This window comes from Vidua macroura, chromosome 3 (assembly GCF_024509145.1).
Source record: "Vidua macroura isolate BioBank_ID:100142 chromosome 3, ASM2450914v1, whole genome shotgun sequence".
NCBI lineage: Eukaryota > Metazoa > Chordata > Aves > Passeriformes > Viduidae > Vidua > Vidua macroura.
The window spans coordinates 30870220-30892205 of record NC_071573.1 but is presented as its reverse complement, the minus strand read 5'-3'; the positions used below and the strand labels follow the sequence as shown (position 1 = coordinate 30892205).

At 38.9% G+C, this 21986-nt stretch overlaps 1 protein-coding gene across 1 annotated transcript in view; it reads right to left on the bottom strand.

Annotated features, from left to right (window-relative positions):
• PRKCE (protein kinase C epsilon) overlaps positions 1–21986 on the bottom strand; it is a 287426-nt gene that overhangs the window by 38578 nt on the left and 226862 nt on the right. Inside the window, exon 11 of the mRNA XM_053973801.1 lies at positions 17396–17550. Within this exon, the coding sequence (XP_053829776.1) occupies positions 17396–17550 (155 nt within the window). The remainder of the gene's footprint in view (positions 1–17395; positions 17551–21986) is intronic.

Here is a 21986-nt window from a genome sequence, read left to right as displayed (position 1 = left end):
AAGCTGTGATAGCATAGGTGAATTTGATCCAATCTTATATATTGTCATCCTGCTGTCACACTAAATGCAGATTATTTTAAGGTGTATATAACCCCCTATCCTGTGCTCTGGCCCTATTATTTTTGGAGACAAAAAGTCTTTATCTTCCATGAATGTCAGATGACATTTTGCTTGTTAATGTAGTACAAATGTCAACATCTGCCTCGGAAATGACCAGTACCAAACATATTGTTGACTGATTGAAGAAGGGAAAACCAGGCTGTGCTAAACCCAGCAATTCTACAGAGAAAGCTTCTGATGCTTCCAGCCATATGGAACTAGTAAGGAGACTTCAATATGAGTGGTAGGTTGCAATAAGAGCCTAGACCTTTCTCCCAGATAAAAGGTGACCTATCAAAGACGATTAAAGGCTGATGATCTGTTGCATCAGGAGTGCCAGGAAACTGTTAAAAGGCTGTGCAGCATTAGAAGTGCTGAGATGGAGCTGATTATTTTGGTGGACACTACAGATAATGAGGCACCTTGGACCCTGGTATTGACCAAAAGCAGGACTCTGCTTCATTCCCCACCCTCCAGCATTCCCAGCGAAAACACATTATGAAGCTTTAACAGCTGTAGACACCCATGAGAAGCAAGGAGAAACTGTACCAGAGCATGCAGTGAAAAGCAATGATGAAGACTTCATAGTGGGTGACTCTTTGTTAAGGGGCACTGAGGCACCCATCTGCCACCCTGATAGCCACTGGAGGTGTGCTGCATTCCAGGAGCTAAGGTCCGGGATGTTGCTGAGAGGGTGCCACAAATTGTCACAAACACACAATGCTCTCCCACTGCTGCTCTTATGCCATGCAGGCATAAATGACATGGCAGGCTGGAACCTGGACCACAATCAGGGAAGACTACAGAACGCTGAGAGGGCAAGCAAAAAGTACTGGTGTACAAGTTATCTTTCCTTCTGTTTTACCACTTGGAGAAAAAGATGAAGCTAAAAATAGATGCATAATGCAAATCAACTTCTCTCTTTGTGGCTGGTGCAGTCATGAGGGTTTTGGCTTTTACGACAATTGGACATTCTTCAATGACTTAAGAGTGTCAGGGAGAAATGGGATCCACCTGTCTAGGAGAGGCAAGGGAATCTCTCGTAAGAGGCTGGCCACTGTGGTGAGGTGGGCACTGTGGTGAGTAAGGACAAACATTCCTTAGCTGCCTTCCAAGAGGAGAAACAAAAGACCAACCGACCATCTCAAGTGTATGTATACCAATGCATGCAGCCCGGGGAACAAACACAAGGAACTGGAGCTCTGTGCCCAGTCAGAAAGCAGGAATAACTGAAACATGGAGAGACAACTCACATGACTGGAGGGCCATGATGGATGGCAACAGGCAAATATAAAAGTATAAACATAAAGACAGACAGGGAAGAAAAGGAGGAGGTGTCATGCTCTGTGTTAAGGGGAAGCTTGAATGTATAGAAGTCAGCTATGGTGATTGTGGAATCCCTATTGAATTCCTGTGGGTTAAGATCAAAATGGTTGTCTCCAATGGGGATCATAGAGTAGGCACCTGCTACTGACCTCCCAATCAAGAAAATAAGGCCAAAAAACCAATATTTGTGTTATTCAAAGAAAGCTTTAGGTCAACAGAACCTGACTCTCATGGATCACTTCAACTACCCATACATTTGTGGAAAAACAATTCAGCAGCTCTTGTATCACCCATCAAGTTCCTGGAATGCACAGAGAACATCTTCCTCATACAAACATTAGATATGCCAACCAGGAATGAGGCTCTGCTGGGCTTGCTACTCGCAAACCAAGTAAACCTGCTTTGTATATCTTTACTGGTGATAGCCTTGGCTGCAGTGATCACCATATTGTTGGACTTTGGGATCTGCCTGAGCACACTGAAGTGAAGCTTAGTACTAAGACAAAGATCTCAGATTTTAGAAGAGCAAAATTCAGCTTGCACAGAGGTCAATTAGGAAGGATTTCTTGGGGAGCTTCCACGAACAATAAAGGAACTAAGCTAGGGTGTTTCAAGCATGCTCTCCTGGAAATACAAAACCAGTTCATCCCCTTTAAAAGTACAGAAAGTTGGCAGAGTAAGAGATTTCCCTTGGCTTAACTGTGAGCTTCTGAGTCTGCTCAAAAACCAAAAGAGAAGTGTACCAAAGATGGAAAAGCAGATTAATATCCTTTAAGAAATACAAGGGTATTGCCAGGGTGTCCAGAGATGGAGTTTAAAAAACAAAAAATTCAGACTGAGCTGAAACCAGACAGAGATGTCAAAAAACAGAAGAAAGGGATCTTCAGGTACCTAAAGAACAAGCAGAAATAGAAGCAAAAAATTGTCCTACTGTTAAAAAGGAGAGGTTAGTCATCAATAACACTGAAAATGCAGCACCTCCCAAAACTATCCTTACCTCTGTCTTCACCAGCACTGTTGCGTGCCTGGTCTTGGGATCAAGAATCCATGTTGATGAAAAAACCCACACACTGTCAGTGAAGGAATATAATATATTACAGGAGCTTGACTCCTACAAATCACTGGGCCCTGACAATATCCACCAGAGGGTGTCAAGGAAGCTGGCTTACATCACTGCAAGGCTGCTCTTCGTAATCTTTGAGAAGTGATGGAGATCCCAGAAGACTGGAAGAAGTCTAATGTCAATCCTATCTACCAGAAGGGCTAAAAGGAGGATCCAGAAAATAACAGGCTCATCAGTCTTAATATTCAAGGTCCTGGGAAAGTTATGGAACAAATCGTCCTGGGGCTATCACAAGTCAGATGAAGCACATGATTACGAAAAGCCATAACAGATTAGCCAAAGGAAAATTGTATATGACAAACCTGATGGCATTCAATGACAAAGTAATCTGCTCAGTTGAAGTGGGGTGAGTGGTGGACATCATCAACCTGCATTTCACCAAGGCTTTGAATATAGTTTCCCACAGCTTCCTCCTAGAGAATTGATGTGCTACAGCCTGGATGAGTCCATGTGGCTCATTGGGAACTGGCTGGCAGGATATACCCAGAGTGGTGGTAAGTAGTTCCTTTTAGAACTGGTAGCCTGTCACAAGTGGTCCCCCAGGGATCAATCCTGATCTCAAGGCTGTTTAATATTTTTGCAAGTGATCTGTATGATGGGATAAAGTGTACCCTGATGAAGATTTATGTTAATACCAAACCGAGTGGTGAAGAGGACATATTGGAAAGACAGCCACCCTGCAGGAAGACCAGGATAGGTTGGAAGAGTGAGCTGACATTACAAAAATCGACAGAGAAGTGTAAGGTCTTGCACCCAGGGAAACATATCCAGAAGTGGACCATAAACCGGTATCTACTCAGCAAGGGAGCAGCTCTGTGGAAAGAGATCTGGTGGTCCTGGTGGACAACAAGCTCAGTGTGAGTGAACAATGTGCTGCTGCAGCAAAGCAAGCAAATAGGACACTGGGCTGCATCAACAAGGGCACCACCAAAAAGATGACCAAAGGACTGAGAATCCTGCCATATGATGAAAGGCTGAACTGTACAGCCTTCAGAAGAAAAGGTTCAAGGTAGACCTTATCACCATGTTCCAGTATTTAAAAGGAACAAAGAAATTAGATACCTACTTTTTAGAAGAAATCATATGGAAAAAAGACCATACATTATTCCTGGAGAGATTACAATTAGACACAAGAGGAAAATTTTTCACAATGGGAAAAATCTGGCATTGAAGTTATCTCCCTGGTGAAGTGCAGGATCCCTCAACATTTGAGACTCTTAAGATACATCTGGAGAAGGTGCTGAGCCATCTTGCCTAGACAGTGCTTTTACCAAGAAAGTTTGGATCGGATGATCTCTGGGTCTCCTTGCCACCTGATATGCTATCATGCTATGATTCCCAGCAGCTACGGAGAAAACTTGTGCTTTGGCCTAGTTCTGTTACCTAAATGAGAAGTCCAGGTTGCAGGAACACTGTGATAAGACTAAGAGCAACGTTATAATCCACCTGCTAAACACAGATGCAAGCAATGAAGGCTATTCAGTGTTAATACAGATTATTTTCTTAATTCCAATAAGGTTGTTTATTAAAAGAAAACTATTGAAAAGAAATCGCCATTTCTCAGGGAAAGAACCAGACTGTCAGCATACTCCAGGATGAGAACACACAGCAAAGATGAAGTTTGTAAAATATTACAATCTACTGGTAAAAGTTAGCACTAATCGTTTATGTCCTTAATAATGCCTGTTTTGTGCTTCTATCTGGAATAGACAGAACTACTATTAGATTCAGGGGAAATGTGAAAACACAGCAATGCAGGGAACCTATGCTATAACTTGGTCTTCTTTTTCTTTCGTTCCTTTGAAAAAACACTATTCTGCAAAATTTAAGGAAGATGTTTAAAATAAAAGAAAAGAAAATATTTTAGTCTGGCAACCACAACACAGGACATACAATAAAATGGCCAAACTCAGGTGACTGGGAGCATATCCTGAGGAAGCCATTGATGCACCAGCATAAGCCAACATTTCAGTGCCTTTTCTATACTAGAAAAGTGCCGTCTGCACCTTTATAAAGCCCAGAAAGCATAAAGGAGTAGGCTTGCTGAAGGTCTTTACATAAAATGTTTCTTTTTATAAAAGAAACCAATTGAAAAGAATCCTCTTCCCTATGCTCCCAAGGGTGTCCTTAGTGGAGAACAAACACAGATCCCAGCAGTAAGTAGACTCCTGTTAAGCTCCATATCATGTTTCCATGGAGAAAAATGCTTTCTTATTCAGAACAGAAAAACTCTGCAGTGAACTTTTGTACAGACACTGATTTTTTCCAACCTCACTTTGGTCTTTTTATAGAAAGCATTTCCACAGAGTGGTGCCTGTAATATTACACAGAAAGGACTAAATAAATTATATAGCATAAATGAAATGATGTAACACAGTGAGAATGTTGCTTCCAACAAAACGTTTACTTATATGGAATCATTAGAAAAAAGATTTTAGTAATTTTTGCTTCTATTCTGATTTCAGTAGCATAGCTCACATGCCTAAACATGTTTTTAACTTATCACGTGGTCTGAGCTTGGGAAGGGTATGTAGGCTCTTCATTTAAAACCTTTTCTAACTCTGCTGTGTTTATCGGGGATCAAAACAGCAGCAGTCAGCAGCAGTTTAACAGATTTCTGCAGAAATTCTTGTAAAAATTGTGAGTTAAATTTATTTCGTCCTTTAATTTTATAAAAGCATTTAGAGAGATTTGTTTTTTCCAAAATTCTGTAGAGTTAACAATATTCTATTATGTTTGATGGAAGATCACTGCAGTGGAGGGATTCTGGCAAAATTAAGAAGAATTTTATTTGTCCGTAAAGCATGAAGAAGATGCCTGAAAAAATGGGCGTTCCTTGCCCTTATATGTTGATCTATGCATGCAATAAACTTGGAATGCTGCTTCATAGAATAGGTCATAGAATCGGATGGCTCAAAATCCAATTCTTGCTTTGATATATGATTAAAAAGGGCCATGTATGTTAATGCAGAGAACTATATTTTATAAGACACTCTTCTAAAATTACAATTGTGTAGAAAAATCAAATTACTTTTGCTCCTAAACTCTGCCAGGAAGCTGCACAAACATTTCTAGACAATCTTTTCATGTACAGGAAGTTTCAGCTCCAGCATTGTTTCCAGTGTAGCTGCTGCAGCCTTCCCCCATCTCCTCCAGAAAACGTACTTGGGAAAGCTACTTTGACTTATAATGTCACCACTTAAAATCTACTTATACAAGGCACCTCACAATTTTTAACTAATATGAATGCAATGGAAAGATGACTCATGAGTTATTCACGTGAAATAAAACATGGCATGATTTAGGAAATTTACAGTGTACTCACTTTTGCCAACATCAAGACTAGGAGACCACTACTGCAATTTACCTTCAGCTGTGAAGACAGAGACACTACTAAGAGAAGCCAACGGTCCAGCCCAAATGCAAGAGAGAGGCACTTCTGAATAAAGATTTGAGAGGCTAAAATGTAATTTCAATCTCTAAGATTTGGTACTTACTGGGTAGTTACTGCATGTAAATACTAACTTCAGTAGGATTATAATATTAACTACTGGTCAGTGTAGGCTGTTCTTGAACAATTTTGTGAACATGAAAAAATTATTCTGGGCCTGAGGAATTATCTTTGTAACTTCTGCATGCCCAGCCTTTTCCGAGATCTGCTAACCAGACTTTATGTTCTGACAAGAGCAGAAATTATCCCATAAAGCTCCCAGATAGTTATGTGGGCAAAGACTAGCAAGGAACCTAATTATACAGCTTACACATAAAATTTAATTAAATTATAATGCACAATAAAGTCTCTTTGCATCCTTCTGACAGCCTTAAACTGAGCACACTGAGTACAATTTAATTCCATTGTAAAATTGCTTTTTTCTTCTGGTGTCGGAAAGAGGTTTTACCATAAAGAAAATAAGAAACTTTTAAAGACACAGTCACTTATACACCAGATAGTGGCTTCTCTACTCCCATGTCATGTCATATTTACAACATATTTTTATTATGTATTATCACATTTTGAATTCCAAATAAAAATGCATGCACAAACAAATCTCCGAGAAAGATTATCAAAATGCTTTTCAAACAGAATGGGAGAGAAGTTGCAGAAGCTGTACTATATCTCTAACATGATACATTAAACTCACCATTGCCCAACCCTAAAACAAATAAGGGTATTAGTTGATAGTCCCTGTAGCCAATTTATAATATTGTGTTAAGACTTGATAATGTAGCAAAAAAATATTAAGGGGCATTGTGATTCTCAACTCAGACTCATTAAATGTTGACACAAAATACTCCACTAGCAATGATACCACTCCACCCTTTCATCCTTTACTGCCCACTTCCCCAGACACTAATTCCTTCCACTGTCTTCCTACCCCCATAATTCTGTTGCTGTAATTAGGCAAACATAACTATGTTTGACTGCTTTTTAAAATGATTCTATTACGTAAGGTGTGTAAAAAACAAACCCTATTATTATATGTGCTATGGGCACACTTTTTGATTTTAGTGCGATCTGTCTTGCATTTGGTTTATATCATTTTGCCCTAACTAAGAGCACACATATCTGAGCCAGGGGAGGAAAGTCTTTAGTGGTAATGAGTTATACCGGATTTGCCATCAAATTGTGTCTGGCTTCATAAGTTATAGCTCACTAATACCAGTTCATGCTTTGTTGTTATTACTACGCAGAGAATTTCCAGGATGCTGTTTTAAAATTTCTTCAAACCCTCTTGCTCATGGACAAAACAGCTACTCAATCTGCAGATGTTTTAGAAATTATGGTGAAATCCTCTTCCTCTTGGGACATCCACAGAAACCCCAAACTATTGCCCTACTTTGTGTGCAAGCACACCACTAGCTCTGATCTGGAGCTGACAAAATATTCCCTTTTTCTCTTGTGAGAGTTTTCAAAAGGTGAAAAGAGAACCTGCCTAAAAACCAGGGTTGTCGGAAGGTTTCTTTCCCCTCTGCTTGGGGCATTTCTCACTCAATGTCTGTGGAAATTAACTCACAGGGTTTTAGCAGAGGCAGTTTCAACAAGCTTGCAGCAGAGTGCCTTTAGCCTTATCCAAGGCATATATGCTGCTGAGTTGCTGTCTGCTTTCTTCACACACAAGCTGAGGATCCTTTTATGCTAGTAGATATTTAAAGACTTTCATATAAATGAGAATCAGAGCCTCTTGATAATACTTATGGCCTCTCTGGACCCATTACAGATTATCAGAAAATGAACTGGCAGGCATTTGGTATTCCTTTTATAACCTCAGTATACAGTACCATAAATACTTGCTGTCCTCTCACTGGTAGTTAAGTTTATGCAGATACACACTCAGGCAGTTTCTTAAGTGCCAATTATTTTTGTTCTACAAGTACTCTGTTGGAGCTCTTTCAGATTTATTGATGTTTCAAAGCTTTTAAATATCCATTACACACTTAACTGACCATAGCAATTCCATCTGACTCATTATTTGAGTTAGAATATATTTAGGCATTTTTAAAAAATGGGTCTTAGTAGACTACAGGATCTCCCTTGGAAACTCTATAATAAATCCAGTAAATACCTAGTGAAGTGCTATAATGGTTATTTGTGACCATTTAATTTTATACTTTATATTCGATGTTTTGAACATATAAAGTTCCTCTGTTCACGTTATTAGTGACCAAGCTTTCTTCAGTTAATTTTTTGGCTACTGCCTCTGTATTACTCAGTTTCATACCAAAGTGTACCCATAGTGGCTGCTATACTGGCAATCTGCTGTTGCCCTCCCACCCTCCCCTTCCCTTGAAGGGACAATCACACACTTTAATACTGGAATACTTTGTGAAGAATACTTTTATGACTACATACATGAAATCTAATGAAAAAAGAAATGCACACAACTGCATGTACTGTTTGCATTTGGCAATGACATTTTTTCTGTATCTTCCATACATCAGGAGAAAGAAATGGAAGCTTGGAGGAAAAAAGCATAGATATGTCAGTACCACCATTAGTTCTGTCTCTCACATTTATTTGTGCTCTCTTTCTGCTCCTTTGTGAGACTGACTACTGAAAACAAATTCTTTAAGCAGGAAGCAAGAAGTGATGACCCATGGGGTATGTATATTGTGAGAAGCGCTGCTTGGGCTTCTCATAAGCCTCGCTTCTTAAAAGCTGGATGTTACTGTAAAAATGTTTTTTAATCTAAAATATTATACCCCCATCATAAGTGGTCTTGGGGGATTAAAATTCAACTTGGTGAGGGGAGTAAATTGTTGGTCCCTGGAGCCATCCATTGTTGGGTATATGACTGTGCAGAGATCACACAATCTCCCATCTTGGTAGAAGCTGCCCTTGGCAACATTGCTATTCCTGCTCCACATCTGCCTCCTCCACATGTACTCAGTGCTGCTGAGATGATGAAGACTCCTACTTATGATTATTTCTTCTACTCTCTGCTGCTCTGGGGAGCTGCTTGTTCAGGCTCTGTGACACAGTGGCAGCCAAGGAGAGGGGCATGCATTACTGCACATTCTCTTGGCACAAGAAGGGATTAATTATCACTCTGGCCTTGTTACCCCTCCCCTTTCTGCTCATTTTTAGCACTGTCAGGGCCACCAGAGCCATTTTGTTCCACTTTCTGATTCCCTTGGTTAGACTGCACCTTGTCTGTCCAAGGTCTTTCTGATGTAATCCTACCACTATTTATTCTGGTAGCAATAGAGACTTTGGTGTACTCCCCAAAATTCTAGGGCTCTTACTGGTTTTATTTTTCTCTGTTTTAGTTTTTAGGCCTATTTATTTATCCTCTTAGTGAACAATATTATTTCTGTTTTCTTCCATTGGAGTACAAGCCGTCAGCTAAATAGGCATTTAAAAATTTTTCAAAGGATTCAGTGATAACTCAGTTATGTCAGCTTTTGGATTGGCTAAATTTTCATTTTCCACTGCCTTTTGCAGTGTTAAGCAAAAGAACATAAGGTCTTTAATAACTGCCTTCTCAAATGTGATTATTTGCTCTTTTAAAATAAACATGTTTTCTATCTAAGAAGTAAAACCAAGGTCCCAGATCATTCAAGAAGCTGCAGATATCATGTATATGAACAGTCTCACAATCAAAATCAGCCTTTGAGTAGTGATCTGCATGCAGGAATGTTTGCTGGAGCAGTGTCTAAGTGATAAGCTCTTATATAACAAAGAGGTGGATAAAAGAGGGGGTGGGAAGATGGGCAAAGAGAATAAATGTAAACCTTGAGCCCAAAGTAGCAAGGTTCTGGCCAAAAAATAGAAGTTGTATGCAGGTGTCTTTACTGAAGGGCACAATTCAAATTTTCTTTTAAGGTTGCTCAGCATTTTTGTCATCACTATTAAAACCCCCCCAACTAAATAAAGTTCCTTATTTGTTTTCATCTCACATTATGCATTACTTCCCAACTTCACAGTCCAGAAAGCGGATTGTAACCTGGGCTGCACCCAAGGCATTGTGGGCAGCAGGACAAAGGAGGGGATTTCGTCCCTTTACTCCCCTCTGGTGAGATTCCACCTGCAGCACTGCATCCAGCTCTTGAGTCCCCAGCACAAGGAGGACATGGACCTGTTGGAAAGAGCCCAGAGAGGACCCAGAGGAGGCCACCAAGATGATTAGAGGCATGGAGCACCTCTCCTGTGAGGAAAGGCTGAGAGAATTGGGATTGTGCAGCCTGGAAAAGAGAAGGCTTCAGAATGACATGACTGTGGCTTTCCAGTACCTGAAGGGAGCCTACAAGAAAGATGGAGGGAGACTATTTACAAGACAAGAGCATGTAGTGACAGGACAAGGGGGAATAGATTCAAACTGCCAGTATTTTGAGATATTAAGAAGAAATTCTTTACCACGAGTCACTGGAATGGGTTGCCCATGGAAGCTGTGGGTCACTGGAATGGGTTGCCCAGTGAAGCTGTGGATGCCTCATCCCTGGAAGTGTTTATGGCCAGGTTGGATGGGGCTCTGAGCAGCCTGGTCTAGTGGGAGGTGTCCCTGCCTATGGGAGGGGGTTGAAACTAGATGATCTTTAAGCTTCCTTCCAACCCAAGTGATTCTACAGCTCCATTATTCAGTGATTCTTTGTTAAGTGAAGCATCTCAAGAGCACAACAAAATCTTTGTTAGAAGCCTACCACCTCAGAACCATGTTTGCTGTGCACTTCTCTCCATTATCATAAAACTTTAGTAGATGCATTCAATAGCATGCAAAAAGGCAAAGCCTCATCCTTAATGTGACATAGTTTCAACACCTTTGCAACAGGGTTATAGAAATATTTTTCATTGTTTGAAGACAAACATGACTGAAGGGCATAGTAAAATTCAATCCTAAATTTTATCTGTTAGCAGCAGAATTACATGTAGGAAGCAACTTTAGAATTTTAATTCAAACAGAAAGCATTCTCTTTCTTCTGTTAGAAAATTTTTTGCGGAGTATGATTTTGTTTGGAGCTAGTGCACAGGGTTCTGCAGAAACAGCTCTGTGTCTCAGCCATTTGGGAAAACAAATGGGTTTGTTTTGTATCAGTACAGTTCAGTTTCACATGTGCTGCCACTCTACTGGATTTTTATTTTGTGTATGTTTCTCTGAGTTAAAATCTTCTTATCAAATGCCGAGAGATAACACACACGTCTTCCTGTTATAAAATAAAGACACAAACATCAATCATCTAAAATCAGTGACATTCACCCAGAAATAAATACAAATATGTTCTGTAACATTTCACTGCTATTATCTGTTGAGAGGTACTGTTGCCCTTTCTATTGAGGGTTCCGGAACATGGCTGCCCTCAGAGGAATGTAAACTTGGCATTAACCCTGGCAGATTCCCACTCCCTGCTCACTCTCATTTAACATTAACTCACTCCTATACTGTTATCAGAAGGTAAAGGTCATAGCTTTATTTACACAATACAGCACTATACAAATGGTCATTAAACAAGAAAATCTTGCACCAAATAAACATGAAGCAAAAAAACAATGCTGACCTCTCTACCAAGAACTCCCCCTAGAAGTACCTTGTCATTCCCCAAATAAGGTCAATGGTGCTGGTCTAGCCTTCTAAATATTAACTGCCCAGCACTGCCCCCACCACATACCCAACTCCCACGCAATAGCCAACTAAGGACTTTTTTATGTTCCAAACCCAGGAGAAATTTAGAAAGCATTCTACTGTTGGCAAGACCATGTGGCTCATATCCTATTCCCACAGCCTTTACTCATCCTTCCACAGCTGGAAACCTTGTCAAAGGCTCTCCTATACGACAGAGCCTTTAGCACAATACATAAGCTGGGCAGATGGCAGGGTGGACTGTCTCGGTCCAAATGCCAGAAGCCTGGGAACCAACTCTCCTTCCTGCTTCTCATCTCCCTCGGCTCCGCTCCTCTCCACCCCGGCCCACTGCCTTTTCCTGCAGGGAAGACATCCTGCTTATTTATGCATTTCATGACCGTTGCTCTGCCTAGATCCAGCAAGAAAAAGTGCAAAGAGGGCAGGAGGCCACTGACTAAAATCCCATTGGAGCTCATGTTCAGTTTTAGAAACTAGACCAGGCAGAGCAGAGAGAGTGTGGATGCAGTCCAGGGCTCAAACCCGGCCAGGAGCACTGGTCAGGTGGCGTGGCTTGGGCAGCAGTCTCTGGAGACACTGGGACTCCAGACAAACCTGCACAATTCACTCCTTCCTTCCTATTTTTACTGAAGGTGATGGAAATAGTTTTTTGCTCACTTGGGCCAGAAGCAAACTCTAACATCTCTGTAGCAGACTGCTGCAACAGGCAGCTTATGGGGAGAGGACCTTGTGTTCCGTATATTCCTATGCTTAGGTGTGAATATGCCAGGTGATGGTACAAGATCTTGCCCTCTTTCATGGACCATAGCTAAAGCACTAATTTAACATTTAACTATTCAGAGCCGCAATAAGATGATCTTAACATATGTAAATCAAAATGCTCCATGTCTGGTTTTGCGTAAAAAAATGGGGGGAGGGGAATTTTATTTGGCTGCTGCCACTCAGAAATAACACAGTAAGATAAATTGGGAGAATGATGACTTTTAACATGTTAACCACTGACCATGCAACATTTTCATCAGTGTAAATATAACTCCTCCTTACTCTGCCAAGGTTGCACTGAATCACACAACCACCAATGAAGTCACGCTTTCTAAATAAATATTCTTATTTCACATAAAAACACACTAATGAAAGTGCTTTTAATTTTAGGTAGTTCTTCTTTCTGAAACAGTGGTGTGTGCTGCCCTGATAAATAGGAATTCTGGGAAAACTGATTATCCAGGGAAAAATTCAGTTAGTGTTCAAACAAGTTCTTAGGGTAGTTGTGTATGGAAAAAGCCCAGAGGTACTCAAGGATTGGCATCAGCATATTTACATCCACATTTACCTCAATTCAGTGTTAATAAATCCTTCATCATGACCAACATATTAATTACAGAGTGCAGAGAGCCTCAGAAAGCTCCAGCAAGTTACAGGCTAGGTTATTACTTCATATTGCTGAGGAACACAATAACCCATCGTTATGAATAAGGAACTCCATCGTGACCAGGTGCTACATGATTTGAAGGCAACATCTCACAGATCTTATACTTGAAAGCAAAAAATTTGCTCCTACATTAGTTAACCCAAAGCAGGTGACACTAATTTCCCAGTTAAGATATTTTTCATCCTTTCAGGTGAACTGAAATTGTATACATTCAGTTTTTTTCTTTTGTGTTCCAGAGAGAGCACTTGAATGATTCTGGAGGCTAAAAGAGACCAAGCAATACACAACTACTGAAACAATGCTTACAGCTCACACAGTTATTTCCTAAATCATGTATGAACTGGGGACACTGTCATTTATATTCCTGAAGAGGTACCCTGTTCTAGTGCTGGCCTTTCTGCCTGTGGGGACAACAGTTCTTTGTAGGTATTTCAGGACAGAGCAGGTCACTTGTGTCACCTCACTTGAACTCCTACACTGAGAGCAGCCAGCCAGCCAGGTACTCCTGACCTCAGGCCAACATCTCCAAGTGAAACAAGAACATGCCACATTTACATATATCTGCAGAAAGAGCACAGGAATGTTTAAATTCAGTACAAGAGGGGAGTACAGAACTGACAGTTACTTAACACACACAGTTTGTTACATTTTCCCTACATGAGAATATATACTAATATATTTTATATAGACATAATATATATTAATATTTCATATAGACATAATATATATTAATATATTATGAAAACTGACTTAAAATACACCAGACTCCAGGGGCAGGTGACACTGAACATAGTCCACAACCTTTCATCACCAAGTTCAAACTCCAGCCCAGCTCACAAAAAAAATCAAAATGAGATTCCTAATCCTTAATTCCTGAAGCTTGGATACATTTTTTCAAAGTGGTGCAATTGCAATTGCATAACACAAACAAGGACAAGTGCCAGAAAATGGGATTGAAACTTCTCTAGTGTCTGATTAACTCTACTTGTATTATCAGGCCCCAGTCTGACATGTGCCTGAATAGCTGAATGCCAGATGAGAGGGAAGGTGGCAGGGATAATGTAAATATTTTTATTGGGCTGTTGAAGTGTTTTTGACACAACAGTAACATCAGACCTTTAAAAATGCCACGCTAAAAATTATCCTTTAGTTTATCTATCGTACAACATGCATTCAGTATTGGAATACCTTTATATATAACAGTTGTGAGGTTCATCTTTATTTCCAAATTAAACTTAATAAGCATAAGGAGGACAAACATCAGGAAGATATATATAATTCCAATGAGCACACTGGTAATTGGACAAGTCTGGGAACAACTGTTGAGCTAGCTGCAAAGATGTGAACTCAGAGAATAATTTCTATTGCTAGACAGGGAGCGGGCTTTTTCTTTGAACTTCAGGGGAAATGAGAAAAAAACAGTTATTATAAAAGATGATCATTTAGTATCATCATAGCACTTTCTAAAAACCTAACCAACAAGCCAAAGCATGAGCTAAAGCTAGTTATTTACTTCCAAAAATATAACTTTGTTTAGCTCCAAACAAATACTTCCACATACAAGACTGAAAAAAGATCAGAAGGTATAGCAGCTATTTTGAAACCTACATTTCCATCTTACTTTATTTATATATTCCCCACTTTCCTTGAAGTAGTGCCCACACAAGCAACATTTCCCACTTTGGAGAATAACCATTAATTTCACACCACAATGTTTTTTCTAGAAATATAATTACACAGAAGACAAGTATTCTTTATTAAAATATCTGAAGGCATGTTAGGTAGTTATGACTGGTAGTTATTCAGGAGCAAAGGTTGTTTTATTTTCTATTTTTTCTTTCCCTTTTCTTTCCTTGCTTGCCAGCTAATAAGAGCTTTGGAGATGTAAATAGTGACTTGATCCCAATGTATTTTTAACATTGTAGTAAATAATGCAGTCAGGTATAGAATAATTAGGCTGAAACTGTTCTGTGCAAGACAACTATTCTTATGCATGCTTGACATCGACAAATGTATTCTCCCAAGGTCTGGCACATTGTGAATGAATTCTGACATTTTCCTACGATTAATTATTTTAAAATAATTTCTCTATTCTACCTGTATTTTACAGTGTAACTGGGATGTACATTTTACAGATATTTGAGCTCCTAGTATCTCACAGTTTGGAAAATGAATTATTCTTACAGACTTAGTTACGTTAAGATCCAAAAGCCAGTGCCAAAACAAAATACAACTGAATCTGTTCCTAATTTCTTCCTGTTGCTTTCAATTGTTTATGCTTTCATCCTACAACTCATGAGAATGTCTTCTGATCATACACTCAGCATAACATGCCATTTACAAGTTCAGTGTCATACACTAGCATGCATGTCAGACATGCATAGTGTCTGAATCAAAAGTTGTGAGTACACTGTGAAGTTTAAATTACAAAACATTGTCTCAAAATGACATTTCTCCTGTCATGGAAGTGTTCTGCTGATGCAGTCATAGAAAGAACACAGGCGCATGAAGCGATTCAATGCATCCAGCTAGGAGCCAACACTCAGCAGAAACTACATGCAGGACAAGGGAAAAGAGGTAGGAGAGAAAGAGAAGAGAGACAGGAGGATGTGAATTAAGGGATGGGCGCAGTGAAAGATGGGGGGGGGGGTGAATGAATGCACATTCATATAAAGCAGGGAGATGTAATTTTATACCAATTCTTCCTTGCTGGTTCACAGAAATCATTAAAATGACTGCTAATTACAAGGTGTCTACCTCCAGTCTCCAGGAGGAGCAAATTAGCTCAAGTATTTAATGGAGACAAATCCTCAAAATCCTTCACTTTTCAAAGTGCCAAGTGTGTCTGTTTCCCTTTTGACAGATACTTATAAATTCTGAAGTTGCCACATTCTATTATGTGAATGTACAAATACCTAGCTTTGGAAATAGATGCAGACAATGAATAGGAAATATGATATGGGCAGGGAAGGTAAAAAATGTGTTGGATCTTCAGCACTTGAAAATAAACCCATGTGAAGTGTCAGGCCCAAAAGTACAACCCAGTATGCAAACATCATACCAGTGTTAATAAAAGATGGAGATTAAGAGCTGCAGCTAGCAGAGTTTTATAAAGAAAGCTAGATTTTTGATGAAAAGACAACTTTCAAAGAGATTTACTTTCCTCAGAAGCTGTGATGTTCTGCTGTTCGCTATGTCTCTGGAAAGGAGACGCCTTTCAGAAATTTGCCTTGAATCCCTTTGTATGTGGCAAAGCCAATTGCTTCTAATGGAACTTACCACTCAACTCTGGTTACTAAAAATTTAGTATTTCCTTCTCAATATCTACTACTCTCAAGACCTGCCTTTATATGAATCCAGGGATATGACAAATTCCATAACCTTATCTTGATGTTTTGGCTCACGAAATCTGAGACTGCCTGTCTCTGAGATGACTAACTCAAATCAAAACTGATAACCTGAAAGAGGGTAAGAGTATCAAGGGAAAAAATGGAGCTCAGTTAGATCTGAAGAACTCAGAGTTTTTACTAGACAGGACAGATTTATATTACAAAACCTGTTAAGCATGTTGCTTGTGAAAGCCTGAATTTATCTCAATTATAACAGGCTGCTAAAACCAAATAAAAACAGAGAGGAAGTGTGAAATGACAAGATAAAGGATTTAATAAACACATTAACATCAGGGTGAAAATTTTCAAAGCGAATCATTACTTTTAAGAATAATGCCTATCCCTAAATGCATTCTTTATCCCAGCACAACAATACTCACTTTCTGTGTGTGTGTGTGCATGGTTGTTGAAGATTAGAAACTGGGGCCAGTGGGGGTGGTTCAAATAGATGCAGGGCACTTGAAAGCAAATCAGAATTGTCTCCAAAGAGCCACTTCCTGCTGGTGACTAAGCCTTCACCCAAACAGTCAAGAGGAAGGGGCATAAGCAAAGCATTGCAAACGACCATCCCGATTGTATCGGAGTGGAGACAACGAAGACAAACAAACTCAGGAAGTGGCAGGGGGTTAGAAACCGAGAGGAAACCTATGGCACAGGGAGGAAAGTGAAGAGATTGCGCCAATCTGCAGAAAGGTCACCTCTGGGTCTCACTGTGCCAAGCTTTTTCAAGCCCACTTTATTTGGACTAGAACACAAAACTGGCACACACAGCTGGCGACTGCTGCAGAGGCTATTCAAATGTTAACAATCTCAATGATAAACAGCCAAAAAAAAGTTCTGTGTAAGCAAATTGGAACAAACAACTAATCTAAAACTGGTTGCTAAGAGATGGAGGATTTCAGTCAAAACCATCCCAAAGCCCCAAGAACAACTTATTTTTGATGAAAAAAAGTACCTGTAGATGACGCCATGTTGGTGAAGAAACATGAGTGCTGATGTGACCTCTGCAGCATAAAAACGGGATCGAGGTTCATCAAATTTGCGTGAGCGTTGGATTTGAAACATTAGGTCTCCTCCATTTACATATTCCATGACGAAAAAGAGGCGGTCCTGAAATTAATTAAACAGTGCTGTTTAGTTAATTTCTTTTAGTGACATAAAGGACTCTTGAAGCTACACTTTAAATGACTGGAGCATTTACATAATGAAATAAAAGAAACTAATGCTACGATTCTGAAAAAGGAGAAAGCTGACAACCAAAAGCCACCAAACCTAAAGAAAATGAGATGAATCTTAAAGTGAGAAATGAGAAAAAGGCAATCAAAATATCGTGTTAAACAACACACACACATAAACATCCACACATCAACAAATACATATGGAATTATAATCAAGTTCAAATAGTAACAGAGATACTTAAGTAATATTATTTCTTTTATAATTTAGCCATGAAAAACATAGTTTTAGAAAATTTAGCCATAATAACCCATTAAAAGTTATGTCAATTTTGTCAACTATTGACAGTTGCTGGGCAAATTTCAGTCTTCTTTCTGCACTTCTCTCTTACCAGTTACTTTGTCTGCAAAGCATCTTCCCCAAATAATGAAAAAAATATTTAGAACTGCTAAGCTACAGAAAACAGTGCTTTCAATTTCAAAATATGTGTTTTTTTCAATTGCCTCAAACCCTCATAATGAAATAGGATTGCGTTATTAACATATGTTTCAGGTTATTCTTCTAATGCTTATCACTTCCCTGTTCAAGTTTTCAAACCTATTTCCATGATGGAGGACTACAAATTAATGTTCCTTGAGAACAGCAACTGAGATTCTCAGGCAGTCACACCATTAACCCAAAAGTTCAGCACATGTTGAAACAGTCAGAACTGAAAATATCAGCAAACTAAACGTGTGCTTGGCATCTTGAACCATTTATTATCTAAACTGGCAATGCAGGTGAAGGCATAAGGAAAGAAATGACACACATCTATTTGATATAATTTAGATCAAATTTTTAAAGTGTTTCTTACAAATTTTCATATTTTTCCCCAGTCGGTACTAATACCCATAAATCTTCATCTTCTTGCCTGTCCATCCTTGGTGAATGCCTACTCCACATTCTTTATTTCCTTACTGTTAATTATCTACAGCTATATGCACATGAGTTTAGTTAGAGGTGGAGGCAATCCTTGTGTGACTTGACACAAGACATTTCTTTCCCTGCTCACATGATTCACAAGTGTGTGAGCATGGGACTTCACCCCTCTGCAGCTCTGATGTCACACTGCAGTTTGGCTATAGTTCTTAGTGTCTCGTGTGCTGGGTTGAAGTAAAGGAGACAAGATGTGACATTGCTTTGGACAAGGAAAAACAACAGAAGATCGAAGTTAATTAACCTCCCCAAAGTAAATCCAAGCCTGCAGATTACATAGTTTATATATATGAATCTAGAAATTCATAAATGTTTGTCATTTGTCTTTTATCATCTACTCTACAACTCAGACTCAGAGCACAGCACTTAAAAATACCCTTGAACTTCAGCATGTGCATTAATGCTGCTCATTAAGTGCCTAAATGTTATACTTATCAAGGATGCTTCCTGGAGGAGGCTAGAAATGTTTGTCTGACTTTTTGCTGATTACAGAAAGAGGACATAGAAAAAAACCTTGTGCCTTTCCTCCTGTATCTTGGGAACACAGAAACTGCAGGGCTGGATGAAATTTGGAAAGCCAGGTGAACTGGCATTCTTGCTAAAACATTGTTAATGACATTGGTACATTTTCCAACATTTTTCTTATCATTCCCTAGGAACGAAAACATCCTGAAGAATAGCATCAAAGCTTCTGGCTGCATCATACACTCAAAAGAGCATGGATTCAGAGTCAGGCCTTTGCTCTTTCTGTAACGCTCAGTACTGCTGATATGATCAAAATCATAGTGCAGACCTTCTGACATCAGTGTAGGGTTTAACTATCACCCTCTTGCTTCTTTAAGCAAAAATATGGTCCTTCTGCTGTCTGCCTGATTTATCTTTGGAACCAGTAAGAATTACAGCCTTACTTTTAAAAGAAAATCTGGTAGTTCTCAGACAGTGTTAGGAATTTAGAAGCCAGAGCTTAAGGATAACACCAATACAGTCAGGTTTGTGATGAAGTCAGTCAAAAGCACAGCTCTACTGCTACTGGAACGTAAGATACAACATCCCTACGAAAAAGATGTGGACATTGTCCTTTGTTAGGCTTCTCACTGCTGCACTACAAAATAAGTATCTCTGAAGAGCATTTTCAAGTGTCCCTTTGCAGGTCTTTCCCTAAGAGTATCTCACACGGATACAGTTCAGTGTTTCAAGCACAAAACCCATTGGACTGCCGGCTGAGGAGAGCACGACTAACACTTAGCTAAAGTAACTTCTCCTAACACTTGTTGAAATTGAACTTTCTTACACTGCTATTTTAACCTTTCTAAAGTCAACAGTCTGGATTTGAGTGGGATCAACAAGGAAAACAAAGCTGCAATTCCCATTCTCCTGAGCAGCCATACTTATTCCCAACATTGCTATCATTTTGCTGCATCTACAACAGGTAGAAAATAAACAATGCTGATGTGAAGTGACGGTGCTGTGCATTTTACAGCTGTGACTCCCAAATGGTGAACTTGTCACTGAGCTGGGAGCTGCTGCTCCCAACAGTGATAACACCAGAAAAAGACTGATTTACACAATTGTATAGATTAAGGCCACTTCCTAACATGTCAGAATAGACTGGTTTTTTCTCATATTAAATACTCTGTGTTTGATCCAAATGCTTTTTGTGACATTCACTAAATGCCTAATTGTTGATTATTAATGTCAGAAATTGTGTTTAGTTAAAGCTTCAAGTTCTTTTATTGTAGTCCAGTCTCTTTTAGATCACTAACAGTTTTGCTAACTGAAAATTTAACCTGGACTCTTTAGCAGAGTATCTTGTCACCAGACAGTCTGAAAAAAGGTTTAGCAGTATTCTCTGAGCTGGATATTGATACCTATCAATCATCTCTCTCTCTCCATCTTCCTTTTTGTGCACATCCCATTCTTAATTTGAAAGAGTATTTCTTACAGATTATGCAGCTTACTTGACAATCTCATCAAAAGTATCCCTACTAAAAGAAGAATTAACAGCTCAGTAATTTAATTCGTTCTGCTATTGATTTTTTTTCTGCTACATATCTATATTTCAAGTCATTTTCACAGCTCTCCTCAGTAAACATTTCAGTTTTCTACTGACAATTCACAGAAAAAGAGAAACCAGTTTGAAAGTTCTGTTCTCTGTTTACAGTGTGTCTGGGAAAGTCCACTAGCATGGAGTAACCAGTAAGATGCACAACACACACAAGCACAGCAGACCAGAATTTCAACATTAGAAGGTATAGTCTTTTTTTGATGAAATATATTCAGTCCCTATGGAAATGACTTTCTTAAAAGCACTCTCTGGTCTTTCTTTTTAGTCAGGACAATGATGTAATCAGCTGAGACTCACATTTACTTGAAAAGAAGATGCAAGAGAAGAGAGAATATTTTATGAATAGGAGATGAGATTGGCAAGTCCATTTTTTTTTTTATTTCCACAACCTCAACAAAAACAGACACACTATTTTGATTTTTGCACTCAAACTTTTTTCCATATCTTTCTTCAAAGGTTAATGTTCAAATTACATGTTCCCAACCCTCTGACTCCTTCCTTTCTGTCATAATGCAAGCACACACACAGAGTGACCCAATGAGACCTCTGAGTTCAATGCAGAGAGGATGAAATCCTCCCACTAGTAGTGAAATAACTGTATTATTCCTGATCATATGTATCTTGATACATGTACCACCAGGAGTTATTCAAACACTGAAGTATGAGAGTATAAAATGAACACCCTTAAGAATTATACATTGAGGGACAACGCAGTGTTTACTCAGTTAAAAATGTGATACAAGGTATGACTTTATTATCAATTGTGTTCCAAGAGAAAATGGAATGGGTTTGGTTTGGACTGCATTATTTTTGAACTTTGTTTTTCATAACATTCGGGAAGTATGTTTTGATGAATAAAATAAATGTAAAGCAGTCCTATGAACTCTTTAATTATAGAAACTAAAGCAAAAGGCAAAATCACAAACAAAGACATTACAGATGAATCCTCTCTTGGCACCTATAAAGCAAAAAAGGTACTGCAAAGTAAGGTTATATGTTTTCTGAAGTAGAGTAAACGAATATGTTTTCTGAAGTAATTTGATTCTTTTTCAGGGTTTATTTTAGCTCTTAATCATACTGCTTTTCCTTGAATTTCTCAAAAGATAAGGTTGAATGAGAATACTTAAAATAACAAATGGAAACAAAAGCAGAGCACAGTGCATGAATAAGAGATTTTAAAAGAAAACTGGATGTGAAATAAACAGTCTAGAAGTAAAAACAAAAAAAAAAAGTATGTTTAACTCTGTATTTCTGCACTATTTTCTGACCATAAATGTAACTCTTATACTGGAATGCATAATGGCTGACTTAATAGCTCTATGATTTGAGT